Below are 14346 nucleotides of genomic sequence, written 5' to 3'. Positions count from 1 at the left end.
ATTGGGCTCTTCATCTCACTTTCCATTATTCGCATCTCTCCTGAAACATACTCAGATTCATTCCATACACAGAATACAAATAATAATACCCTCAGCAACTTTTCCAACTCTGTTCTTCTCTTTAAGATCCTTATTTAAAAATATTCATTGCCAAATTCCTTGTAACTGCTCACCAATTTATAATCTAACAGTTTGCTCCCCAAATCTAATGACTTAATATAACCATTAATTGTTGATCACAAGTTTACTTGTCAGTGGTTTTGCTGACCTGGGCCTGGCTGAGTTGACCTATACAGGGCTTGTGCATATCTGTGTGTTTAGCTGACTGACTGGGAACTGGCTGGTTGAAGATAGTTGGCTGGCTGTTGGCTGGGATAACACAAGTGATCAGCTTACACTCATTCCACCCAGCGTGCTAGCTTAACGTTGTTCATGTGGTGACAACAAGATTCTAAGAAAGTATAGAAGTGTTCATGGTCTCTTGAGTCCTATACACAAAGACATTGTCAGTTCAGTTGCATTCCATTGGCCAAAGCAAGGAGCAACACGGAGCTCCATCTGTTCACAGGTAGAGTTGTAAAATTACTCTATAATGGCTATGGATATAGGGATGAGTGGACAATTAGACCATTTTTTATTTGGACTCTATCACATAATGCTTAACTTGTTTGTAGTATTAAACAGTTCATTCTTTCATCAAATCTATCTTCCCTGTGTTTCCCCTAAGGAATTACAATCTCTTAGATTTCCCCTTACATTTCTAGCCTACTCTTTTGAATCTCCTTTGTTGGCCTTTGTTAGTTCTTTGAATATATGCTTTTCTCTAAGTTTATTCTTTATCTCTTATAGCTGTAGATGTTTCCCCCATAATTGTATCATCTTTATACAGTGCCTTGTAACAAGCACTGCTTTCAGAGGAAACAAATTAAGAAACATACTCTTCGCCAACAATTTTGATCATGTTCAAACACTGTTACCTCTTAATTGTACCATTGCTCTAATTTCTTTACTGGCATTTCTACCTCCAGTTTCCCCTTTCCTCTAATTATCTGCTGCCTGTGTAATCTTTCTTAAAACTACACCTGATCATGATATGAGCTACTCTACAATTCTAAATCAATCACCTGCTCAAAGAACTTTGATTTTTCTCCATTGAACGATTAAATTCCCATTTGGAGTTTAAGGTCTTTCACTATTTGACCACAGTCTGCTTTACTCAATCCTCTATACCCTTCACTGCAGTCATATTACAGTCTTTTTTATTCCTAGAGCATTCCCTATACATTTCTATTCACATCCCTTTGCTCATGTTCACTTAGTCTTAAATAATCATCCCATGAGACCCATCTACTTGATACCCTATGTGTCTTTTAAGAATTAGCTCTAATAACACTTCATGTGAGTCCTGTTCTTCCTACTTTGGGTCATTAATATTTTCTCCCTGATTTCCTATTTTACATTATATGTCTGCATCTTTGCATTGGATGTTAAACACTTCAAAGGAAGAAATGATTTCATAGATTATATTACTAATGGTCAAAGATTTTATACATGAGTTATTAAAAACTAAATATCTGTTGAATGATACTGAATCACTGAGGATACAATTTTTTTTAAAAACCCTGTAACCAGTAATATATACCTAGTATCTAATTGTAAAACCTAATTTTCCTGTGTCCGTTTTGAGTTAGTTAAATCAAGAAAGCATCAAACTAGATTAAATGAAGATCAGATTTTGAGATATCATTTTGCTCCATGGAATCTTCAAGATGCATTAAATTAAATACAGTAAAAGTAAAAGTATGCAAATCGATATCAATGTCAGTAGTCGCTGTTCATTTATTGAATCAACCTGGGTACCAGGAAAAAAATGGCACACTGAAGGTGAGTAATTTTTAAATGGTTCAATAAAGGGCTGTTTGCAAAAACTGGGTATGGTTTAAGGAAACCAAAGGATACGGAGCAGTACCCTGAAGGTAGTAACACCTAGTACGGAAAACTTCACCACCCCTTGGGCAGAAGTGGTGAGAGGCTAGAGCCCCTACCAGAACCTGGAGAAAGAGAGCTCTGAGAGAAGGCAGACTTATAGGAGCTGTGACCCTTGATAGGCAGGATGCAGCTAAACTGTAGCAACCCCATACCCAACCCTACTTCCTGCTTCTGCCCTCTTGCTAGTATTTCCATGGCCAAATCCAGCCAGAAACCAATCTTGCCTTGAAACCCAAGGACCAAGGGAGGCCAGTAATGTGGTAAAAAAGAGAGTAAGGTGGAGAAGAATAGAGAGTGGATCTGGAAGGCAAATGTTTGATATCTGGGAGTTATTTTTGGACATTTTGTTTTTATTTTATGCTGCTGAATCTTGGTATCAGAAGAATAATTCATGGAATTTATTTCATTATGAAATATATTGCTTAATAAAAACGTGGAAATTTCTTTTTGGCTAAAGGAAGTCTTCAGCCCCAATTATTTCGCATTTTTGTTAAGAAACTCAACATCTGCATCAATAATATGGGGGAAAAAAACACTGTTGAAGGAGGGGATTCAGAAACCTTTTGATTATAGCTTTCTGTTTGAGTACATAATCAACTTCACAGTCAGGTATTTTCAGGTCTTAGAATTACTAGTAGTGCTAACGTGCCTCAGTAAGACTGTTTTATTCTTCTCAGGAAAGGCTGTGAAGCACAGATTCATTAATATAACTTTTGAGATTTGTAGGTTAATTCGGTAGCCTCCTTCTACTTGATAGATACACACCTGCCCTAATTTCTTGCTTGAAATGTATAAAATGCCAAGCAAAAAGATACGCACTGAAAAATTCTGATGAATTAATCCTAAACCTTAAAAAGTAGTTGTGAAGATAAAAAAAATGTCAAAAATCTAGAATAATTTTAATAGCTAATTCTTTTTGTCCCAAAAGCCAAGGAACATGAAAAATTATCTTTCAAAAATAGTAATTTTCTTACTTTGGTAGTATTGTATTTTAAAGCATAAAATATAAGTTTAGTTATAATATCTAATTTCAGTCTCATAACAAACCTAGCTATGATGCATATTTAGATACATTCTATTACTCAATTTTCCTATTTAAGAAAAATTCCATGTTAAAACGATTATAATATTCTTGAGGTCCAAAACTAATAAATGAAAACCCTGCAAATGAGCTTTTGACTCCCAGTGTAGTATTCTTTAGACTCTATCAGGATCTATAAATATTTTTGAGCACATAACAAAATGTGTATATCATTTACTATACTAAGAACACTTTAGAACACACACAGAAAGAATAAATTTTAAAAGCATGAGGTAAAAATAAATGTAAATAGAAGACCTGAGCTTTTTAACCTGCTCTCAGCATACTTGCATACCCTACTTTGAAAATTATTGGTCAATAGTACATACACCAATTTATCCTCTGAATTAAAATATATTTGCACTCCTTAGGGTTTACCTCATGCAAAATGAACCAAAGGTCCTTAGATAACCTATGCCCAAAATTATGAATGAAGAAAAAGGAAAAACTGTGAAGGGCATTTTTGAGACAAAAAATTTTAAGATTTGATAACCATTTAGATATAAGGAGCATTGGAAAAGATATTCAGAATGATTTATAATTTTTTTCCTATAGCCATTAGGCAAACGCTGATTATTTGAGTTATGGACTATAAGAGATAGGACATCTAAGTGTACTTTTATATTACTATTAATTTGAAAATCTTTCCATAGTTTATTGGCTATCCAGCTTTTCTCTAATATAAAGGATCTGTAAGTTCTTTTGCCTTGTTCTGCATTGGGACGATTGCCCTTCTCTTGTTTGATTTATAAGAGTTCTCAATAGATATAGATATTAACGTTTTGTCCATTTTATGTTCTTTGTGTCTGGTCTCTTTTCCTCAACATTTTGTTTGGGAGACATCCATATTTTCATGTGTCATCATAGCGTTCATTCTTACTGTTGTATAGTATTCCATTTTTACTCCTACTAAGAGAATTTCCTAACTCAAACTGGGTTAAACAATAAGGAAATATATTTTCTCAGATAACTGGAAGTCCAGATGTAGGACAGACCCTGGGTGTGATAAACAGAGCTGCAATGATATTATTAAGATATAAGTTTTCTTTCATCTCTCTGAACTGCTATTCTTATGATCATAGGATAGCTGCCAGGGTCAATGGGTCATGTGATAAGGTTTTACCAGCAGAATGTGACCAGGGGAATTTATATCACTTTCACACTTGGCCAAGCCTTTCTTTTCCTTTCCCATATGCTGAAACCTGGACCTGAAAGTAACCTATTTCTACCACACAGATGAAACAATGACCTTGGGCAAGGTAGAGAAACATGATGAAAAGAATCTGAGACCCTGAATGACCATGTGGAGCATAGCTTCCTGACATCCTGAAGCACCTGAATCAGGAAGTTTACGTACCAGATTTAAAAATCCTGTTTTTAATAGTCACTGAATTGTTGGGTTTCTTGGTTATTAGCAACAGAGTCTTCACCATAACTTAAGTCAGACCCATTAAGTTTAAAATACAATAGAGTTGTTTTTTGTTTTTTTTTTTTTTTTTTTGCAGTACGCGGGCCTCTCACTGCTGTGGCCTCTTCTGCTGCGGGGCACAGGCTCTGGACACACAGGCTCAGCGGCCATGGCTCATGGGCCCAGCGGCTACGCGGCATGTGGGATCTTCCCAGACCGGGGCACGAACCCGTGTCCCCTGCATCGGCAGGTGGACTCTCAACCACTGCACCACCAGCAAAGCCCCCTTTCTCAAATTTTCTCTAAAGTCTTTCTCAAATTTTCTCTAAAGTCTAATGAATTAACATGAATAATGCAAAGACTATACTGACAAGTCGATTCTGAATATGAATTTTTTAATAAGCAAAACCCCCTATGGATTAAACACAACATAGTTTAATTCAAATCATTAAGAGATGCTAATATTAGTTTAAGCTTTAAAATCTGAAATTTGAGCATGATAACCTCATAAAGTCAGACGTGGGTATTATTGGTTTTCCTTGGTTCATATTTCCATTGCACAAATAGATTTATATAGTGTCTATATCAGATAGGTAAAATATATATCAGGAAAGCAAGTTTATAGTAGAAAAATTAGAACTTATAATTGATCAATTAATCACTGAACAGAAATATTAATAAGTTTTTTCATTCACTCATGAAGATTTTATGACAAATTCTCAGTGAAAATCTGTTCCTTTAATCAAAATAGAAAATGGTATTTTGGCACTGGGATCAAAATCATGTTGCTAACAATTATTTAGTATATACTGATGATTTAATTTATTAAATAATTTGGGATTAGTTTCATCATGGCGATACTCATAAATTGGCAAATCTATGTCTAAGACTAAACAATACAAAGAATATTTTCAAGTATTCTTCAAATATTCACTATGTTCAAGAAGTATAGCAAGGACAGCTTGTTCTATGATCTACAAAAGACCCCATTTTATACTGCTTTGATTTACATCCTAATTTTTACAGATGAAAACATAAAGATGGTATACGTTTTTGAGTAGCAGCAATACAAATTGCTGATTAAAAAAATGCCAACCCTCCTCACTGAATCTGCTTGCTAATATGACACACATTTTTGTTGCACATTTCTATTATAAGCCCTCTTTTCATTGCACAAGAAATCTGAAGTTATGGAAATGTCATTGTAATAAAATATGATAATCTGTAGTTTTAGGTTATTTTAGATCAAACTAGGGCCTAGACAAAACTTTTCTAAAATCGACTTTACCCATTTCTTAAACAGGTACATATTTTGATGTAACAAAACATCTTTTATATTACTACATGATACTTCTCATCAGGTATCATTGGGGAAATTCAACAAAGTTGAGCCTTAACCCATTTATAGGGGCATTTGGGTTTCAAAATTTTTAAAACTTTTCAGGAATTGTGCTCAAAAAAATTCCTCATTTGTGTGTATGCCTTATTACAAAAATTTTTTTCACCATACTTACACATGATTTTAAAACAAAGGGTGTTTAAAACTAGTTAAACTAAATATTTTGCTTAGTTCTTGAATCGCCAGTTGCCACAATCAGGAAATATTTTAAACTTTTTGTATTATTCCCTTATCATAAAGGCTTTATCTCCCCTGTTTATTTAAAAGGAGAGAAAAATGTCAACACAGTCGAAATATACATATCTGCTAATACCCATAAAGTCATAGAGGAATAAAACACAGAAGGAAAGTAAAGTGACAGTAAAATATGCACTTGAAATTTCACAATTTGGATTATAATTCTTACTGATAGATCTCTTATTTTGAAGCAGGTATTCTGCAGATAGCATTTCAATAAAATTTTTATAACATTTTAAGGTAGATGGTATGTTCATTTTAATGGTGAGAAAACTAAGGCTTAGAGAGATTAACTAATTTACACTCAAAGTAGAAGTAGGGCCAATAGGCTTTTTTCCATTCTTCCATTCCTACTGCCTCCTAAAAATGTTTTCTTTCGCTATTAGAAAACGACGTAAAGGGGATAGAAATACTTTTCATATACCTACTTATTCTCACCAAGTTTCTTCTCATATTTCTTGGTTATAGGGGAAGATGTTAATGTTCAAAACTATCAATTACTTTTAAGCAAAATGCAGTGTCCTCAATACCCAGGATTAGAAAAAAATCTCAAAACTATTTTCTTTGGCAACTTGTTTTATAATATATGCTATGAAACTTTTGGAATATTCCACAAACAAAACAAACATTCTAACTCATGATTTTTTTCTAGCTGTAACAGAAACTCTTCTCATTGTTTTCTGCCTCCTTAAACTGAAGTGTTCTCCACCACTTAAACACCCTTTTACACCTATGATTTTTACCAGGTACAATGGTATCCTCTTCAATACTAGGCAAAGGTGTTATTCATTAACAAAGTACAATCAACTGATTTTAGAACGTTTGTTAAGATAATCACATTTTTTTTTCTGCATTGAAACTACAACTGAGACTTAAATCACTTTGTTTTGGGACTTCTGATATACATATAATTCATAATTTCTTAAAAATTCTTAAACATTAGCAATATTAGGCAAAGTAGCTGTGTGCTATGCTGTCAAGTCTAAAATGTATAAAAATTATGAAATGTTTAGACTGTCTAATCTTTAGATTGTTTTAAAAGATCACTGTTTCATAAAGCGAAAAGTAAATGAGTTTACAAAGGCTAATCAAGTTCAGATATTAAAAATAGGTATAATATATACATACATGTATATTTCTTAAAGAAACGTGTAAACATTTCACACACTTTAAATAATAGTCGTGGGATAGCTTTAGGTTATTTTTAGTGCACCAAATTTATTTGCCGATCAAAGAATTACTATAGGCAGATAGTTTAAAAATTCCCAGGGCTGGGGGTGGGGGGGCAGAATGGGGTAAACAAATCAGTATATATTAGATGTATAAGGACTAGAGCCAGGGCAGACATGAGTTTCTAAATTATATATATCACCTTTTTCATAAAAGGGTGGTACTTCATAGGCTATCCAAGTAACACCGACTTATAAAAACAAACCAAATACTTAGAATGTTGGCCACATAAGAGAGAGCGGCTAGAGGCTCTGGGAGACTTAAGAATGAACAAACTCAACCGATTCAAAATGTATTATTCATCCCTCAAAGAACCAAAACAGAGGGAAAAAATAGCACAGGTCCTCACAACACTCAGAAAACTTCAGGCATTAGGACGTGTTGACTGGCACCCATTTCTTGCTGTTTTAAAAGCCGCCCCTCCGCTGCCTGGCCTCCCTCCACGGAAACGAGCAGGGGCCAGAGAAGGTTGATCTGTACACGTGGACTCAGACGGCCCCGCGCCCTTCTCAGCCTCTGCCGGCCGAACGCTACTCGCCCCCGGAAGTGGCCGGCCAGGCTGCATCGGCAGGTGCGCGGCTCAGGAGCGCGCGGCTCAGGAGCGCGCTAGCTGGGGGCAACCGTGTACGGAGGAGGAGGGGCCCGCGCGAAGCCCCGCCTCCCCCCGGCTGCGGCCTCGGGCTACAGCCAGGGTTCCGAGGGTTCGGGCTCGGGTTCCGGGGTTCGCTGGCCTGAGTCGGGTCTACGTGGACAGGGCTCCTCCTTGTCCCCACGCGGGCGCGGCCCCCGCTGTTCGAGGTGCAACTGCAGCAGGGCCCGGCGGTACATGGCCTCCAGCTTCTCAAGCCGGGCTCTCAGGGCCCTGGGGCTGCCCTGCTCGTCCTCGGGGCCGCCGCCCCTAGCTCTCCTGTTCGTGCTGGCCTCTTCGGGGCCCGGGGTCGCCCTCGCCGCCTCCGCGTACGCCCCGTCACCACCCTCGCCGGGGAGCCGCAAGGCCTGACGGAAGAGACTGCGGTTCTCGCGCTTCAGCCGCCGGTTCTCGAGCCGCAGTCGGGCGTTCTCCTCACGCAGCCGCGCGTTCTGTCGGTCCCGCTCGTCCCGCGCGCGGATGGCCTCTAGGTGGCTCGCCGCCAAGTCGGCGAACCGCTCCTCCAGCTGCTGTCGGGCGCCGCCCGCGCGGCCTCGCCAGCCCCCGCTGCCGCCACCCCCTTGCCGCCACCCCCACGAACGCGGCCCGGGCGGCCCTGCCCGCGGCTGTCCCCTCCGCCGCAGCTCCCGCGCCTGGTGGCGCCACCACGCATGCGCCACATCGTCCCAACCACGCCGCCAGCCCCTTGGGCCGAGGGGCCGCGCGCCCAGGCGCCAGCGAGTTCCGGGCCCGGCAGGGCAGTCGGGGCAACGGCGCAGGAGGAGAGAAGGTGGCGGCTGCTGGCTTGGGGCCAGAGGAGGCCGGGAGTTTGCCCGGTTTGAGGCGTGTCTTGTCTCCTCGGGTGGAGCTGCCCCCTGGGCCTGCGATCTCCAGGCGGGCTCACACACAATGCCCCTGGGGAGCGCCCTGCGGCTCAGGCCTCCGGCAGCGCGGGGAAAAGCGTGTATCCTCGGCCGGGCTCTGCCAGGGCTCTTCGGCGCGGGCCAGGGCACTGCAGGAACCAGCCGGCCTCGCCCTGTCTCCAGCGCAACCACCAGTTACCTTGCCTTTTACAGGGCAATCTCAAAGCAAATAATATTACAATGAGAAGTTCTGGGACAGCTTTATGGGGCACGTTGAAAAGCTATAACGGGTTTATTTAGAACCCAGCGGTTTAACCCACCTCTAAGCTTAAGGAAACATTCAACAGAGTGGAGCTGAGCACCAGTCATGAGGCCCTCAAGTGGGAACGGGTAGCTCTCAAAAGAATATAGGCAATTCCCAGTTTGTGGACAGCCAGGGTTCCACTTGGCAAATTGTTTGCAAGTCTATAGAAACAAGGTTATACGTACTTGATGTGCTCAGGTCTGTTAACAAAACCTATGAAACTCAAAATGTGTCTCACACGTTCAAGAAACTTTACTCAGTAAATTCCAAAATTTCTGGGTGGATACAGCTCATTGAATGAATCACACTCTGTTTCTAAGGGACTCAACTTACACAATAATTGGATAATTGAAAAGTAAATTAAGGATAAGACACTGATGCCAGAATCTCATGGGAGAGAGAGGTGTTAGCCAGAACCTATATTTTCAACAAGGTCCCAGGTAATTCTTAGGTTAACTGAAGTCTTCAAACCACCGGAACAAGTAAAGGAACTAGCAGAGCATTTGAGAAACCTGGTTCACAATTGGGGTTTTCCTTGAACAGTACAAACAAAGGTAAGTAACTAGGGGAAAAGACAGAATTATTCAACTTTTATCCTAAAACACCACAAACACAAACACAATCGTCATTATCATTTCATGAAATCAAAAAGGATATATAACTTCAGAATTTCAAGAAATATAAATTTAGTTTTATGAAAGAAAACCATATCATTCCTAATTTCCAATAAAAGTAGATGGTGAAAACTTTGTTACAGACATCCACCAACTTTTCTATGTACTATTGAACAAAAAATAAGTTTTTTCCCATAGTGTGTATGGAGGCTGCAAGAAAAAATGCTGGTGTGTAAGGAAAGGTGATTAGTTCCCGATTTTAGATAAGAGCTTTAGGGAGCCCTGAGATAAGAAGATAGATATGCCACACAAGTTAGAGAGACTCTGCATAAGAAAGATGCAGTCACCCCTTGGGTGTTATGAATTGAGTACTAGTGTCTTTTATTTTTTGTTGGCTTCACTCTTCTTACCCTTACGTTAGTAAATCTACTAGTATTCTCTTTTTACAATTTATCAGATTAAAGCTGCTTTGTTTCCTTTGTAGAATAGTAAATTTTTGTACCTAACCACTGTAATGAACTATACTGAGTTTCCTAAAGAACACTGACACTGGTTATATGAGAAGGCCTCCATGTCCTACTCTCTACCCCTGATCCAACCCCAAAGTGCTCTCTTTTGCCTTGATAAATTAATGAAGTAATATAAAATATCATGAAAAGCAGGTAAAACTCATTAAGCAGAAGAACATCCAGTAAAATTGTCAGTTTGTTTTATGTATTTTACAGTAACTAATCTGATTATATGTATATACTCCCAAAAGACAGAACCCACTAATTCTGCCACTCTGCAGGCATGTGGCTATATAACTATTTTTATTTTACTAAAAGAAAGGAAGGAGGGGAAGAAAGAAAAGGGCAAGACAAAACAAACAAAAAACAGGGTGGGGAGAGAAAATTGATCCAGCAAAGATTATTAATCACAATCATGAAGGTTATCTGTGCAAAGCAATGAACATTCACCTTAGGGTTAATGGAGATTCCACCCATCTTCCCAAATAGGAGGTAGAGGCAATGGATGTGATCTCTAAGTTGAAAGATGATTTGGAATAGAGTTACTAAAATGATCACTGCCCAAATTATTCCTTGTATTTAAATATATTTAAATTCACTTAGAATATTGTCAAGAATTGTATACCTGAAGATGAACATTACAGCATTTCTAAATATAGTAGGACAAAAGTTAGTAAAAATGGTTCTACCGACTATTATTTGTTAGTAGACTACATATGAAAATATTATTGCACAAATAATATAACATATATGAAAGTAAAATGAAGAAATCTTAGAGAAAAAAATTATGGAAATTATAAAATTTAAAAGCAATTATCCTTCAGAGAATATAGAAAAACATAAGCTCTTAATTAGAAAATATACATAAAATAAACACTTGTGCTTTCTTTGAAAAATGGGAGCTTGTAAGCAGTAAAATTACTTGCTTACTGAAGAGAAAAAAGGCTCAAAGGACACAGATTGCTTTTTTCTGACACTGTAATTATTGTTCTTTAAGCTACCCCTACTCAAGAAAAAGAGATAAGAATTCTCCTATAATAAATGTGACAGTTTTATAAATAAAAATAAAAACTCCAACGGACTATGTGCACTTTGTGTTTAGAAAACTCTAATGCCAAAGATTATTCCTTCTCTAAGGTTATAAAATTTGTAGTAAAAGAGCAGAAAAAGTAGAAGTAAGTAGTTTAGAGTACTTGATTTCGCTCTTTCCCTGAAACAGCAACTTTTTAGTTTTTTGGGGACTAAAAAGGGGACTTTTTGTAAGTATTATTATCAATTATTTTCTCTCTCCACACCCTCACTGCCCATTCTCTAACTGTTCAACACTTGTATTTCATTTTACGTAAGAGAAAAAAAGATGAATAGATGAAGTGACAGTCATTGTGCTTCTTTTTTTTTTTTTTTTTTTTTTTGCGGTATGCGGGCCTCTCACTGTTGTGGCCTCTCCCTTTGCGGAGCACAGGCTCCGGACGCGCAGGATCAGCGGCCATGGCACACAGGCCTAACCACTCCGCGGCATGTGGGATCTTCCCGGACCGGGGCACGAACCCGTGTCCCCTGCATTGGCAGGTGGACTCTCAACCACTGCGCCACCAGCGAAGCCCTGTGCTTCTTAATATAATGCCTTGCACCAACATTTCTGTAAATACTGGAGTTAAGAAAAGCTGTGTCAGCAAACTGGAGTGGCACTGTTTTTTTCGCCTTACACTTCCACTTTAGTACTTCTCAAAACCAACTTTGAATGACAGCTGAGGTCATTGACCCCTTTCTCCCATCCTCCAAACAAGTTTTCTTTATTTTTATTTTTTTTCCCCATATACACTCTCTGGTATATATTTCTAAGTGCTGGCTTGAGAAAGAGGCCCTATTACATACATAGTTTCCTGTATCCCCAGTTGATTTCTAAGATTCTTTTATTTTCATACTTATTTGACTCTCATTTCTCCATTTTGGACATTTCATATCAAATGAATCATATGTTAAGGTAATTTATGGCACACTCACACTGGGACAAGTCATCCTATATCAAATGCCTCTGTGTGGCCTCTCTCCTTAAAACATCCTATAATATATCATCAAATGAACTTGGTTAACAACTTTGACCAAGGTCGATTGTATAATTATGTTGAACTCCTTAGTCTGGCAGGATGCCCTGGGTGTTTCTATTCTTACTTTCCATTATTCCTCTGCTGCTGTATTCATGCTGCTACTGAGAGTCTTTTGTCCTGGAATTTGGGTGTAATGCATGGTCTGTGGACTGAACTGTACCCCTCCAAAATTCATATGTCAAAGCCCTAGTTGCTAATGTGATGGTATTTGGAGATGGGGCTTTTGGGAAGTAATCAGGTTTAGAGGAGGTCATGAGGGTGAGACTCTCTTCTGATGGAATTAGTGCCCATAACAGAAAGGACATCAGAAAGCTTCCTTCCCGTCTCTCTTTCCACCTTGTGAGTACACAGCCGAAAGATGGCCACCTGCAAGCCAGGAAGAGAGCCCTCACCGGGGAGTTGAGTCAACTGACACCTTGTTCTTGGACTTTCCAGCCTCTGAACTATGGAACTATGAGAACTAAAGCCTTGTTGTTCATACAGTACGTTTCATTTTTTGTCACACTTATCTGGATTGTAAAGAAAGTTTATACCCTACCATTTCATACATTTGTCTTAGATCCCCTGAACTCAAGGTGTTTTTCCCTCTTTTAGACATGGATAACGTACTGCAATACCTGTTCCAGTAAATTGATGCTGAGGTCCTTCTTGTACAAGTAGATCTGTACAAGATATGAATTAATATTTCGTGTACAAGTTAATATTTCTTGTACAAGTAGATCTGTACAAGATATGAGTTCCTGGAGCAGCTTATATTGTGTGTGTGTGTGAGAGTGTGATACAAATATTTCTTGAATGACTAGGATATTGAAAGCATTAATTCCTCATTCTCTTATATAATCTTAAAGGATGATTTTACCAAGTAAAACTTTAACCATTTAATAGTCAATAAAGTTAACCTATATATCCAAAAGCTGAGCTAATTGAAACTCACCAAAAAAGGTTTTTAGAACGCTGACAATTTTCAGACTGAACTAGGAAGGAGGCTGGCATTGCCTTGTTAATGACAAGCCTTCTTAAAGACTTATCTTAATATATAGTGGGCCTTTATATGTAGATTTTTGAATATGTAATAAATAAGAGGTACAGGTTTTGGAGTAAGACATACATACCCAGATTTCATAAACACCACAACCCTCCCACTCCAGATGTATGACCTTGGGCAGCCTTCTGAAGCCACAGTTCCCTCATTTGTACAATGGAATAAAGTAGTATCTACCTCATGGGGTTCTTGGGAAGAGCTCTTAAAAATCTTAAAATAGAGTCAGCCAGCAAGGATTACACATTAACTCTTGATACTATTATTAATTTGTTGTTTTTATTTTATAAGACATTAATAGAATGAGTTCTTGTGAAGAGCCGGTGGTATTTAAACTCCCCATATGAGTTATTTGCTTAAGGAGCTGCCCCGAATATAATATGCAGCCCCTTTGCAGATACGATTTTTATTTTTTGATAGTTCTCATTAAATGTTTGGGTTTTAAAAATCCATATTTTGTAAGCTCCATATGCTGAAAAACTTAGTTAATCACATTCTGAGCTTGGGATTTGCTAACATTCTCTCTAAAGCCCTAGCTGAACACGGTTTTATTTTCTGGGAGCAGATTTATTAGGGCTATGAAGAGCATGTATTGATGCTTGGTAGCATGAATATCTCTTTATTGGAATAATTACTAGAGGGTTAGGAATTGAGAATATTGATTGCATTTATTTAATCTTTTGATATGGACAAAAATATTAAAAACCATCAAACACTAGCATTGCCCTTTGACAACATCATTTAATTCTAGCTACAGGGAAAATTGTGACATAAACAAAAGCAGCATGACTTATCTGTCTTAATTAGGATACTTTCTACAGTGGAGGAAAGACCCTCCTTCCTTTAAATATAAAAGCACTAGCCAGACTAATAAAAGAGGGCAAGAGCGTTATAGGTTAAGCAGAAAGTAATGTAGCTAAGAGCAAAAGGTATCCAC

The 14346-nt window shown here is 38.4% G+C and overlaps 1 protein-coding gene across 1 annotated transcript; it reads right to left on the bottom strand.

Annotated features, from left to right (window-relative positions):
• Positions 1 to 7312: 7312 nt before the first annotated feature.
• TUSC1 (tumor suppressor candidate 1) lies at positions 7313 to 8831 on the bottom strand. The gene is given in 2 exon segments (XM_024758455.1): positions 7313 to 8558; positions 8561 to 8831. Coding segments are annotated over 2 exon segments (627 nt in total). The 5' UTR covers positions 8655 to 8831; the 3' UTR covers positions 7313 to 8025.
• Positions 8832 to 14346: the final 5515 nt, after the last annotated feature.

Source organism: Neophocaena asiaeorientalis, unplaced genomic scaffold, assembly GCF_003031525.2.
Source record: "Neophocaena asiaeorientalis asiaeorientalis breed wild unplaced genomic scaffold, Neophocaena_asiaeorientalis_V1.1 scaffold286, whole genome shotgun sequence".
Lineage (NCBI taxonomy): Eukaryota > Metazoa > Chordata > Mammalia > Artiodactyla > Phocoenidae > Neophocaena > Neophocaena asiaeorientalis.
The sequence above is the reverse complement of the archived record's forward strand: the minus strand, read 5'-3'. Positions and strand labels throughout refer to the sequence as shown.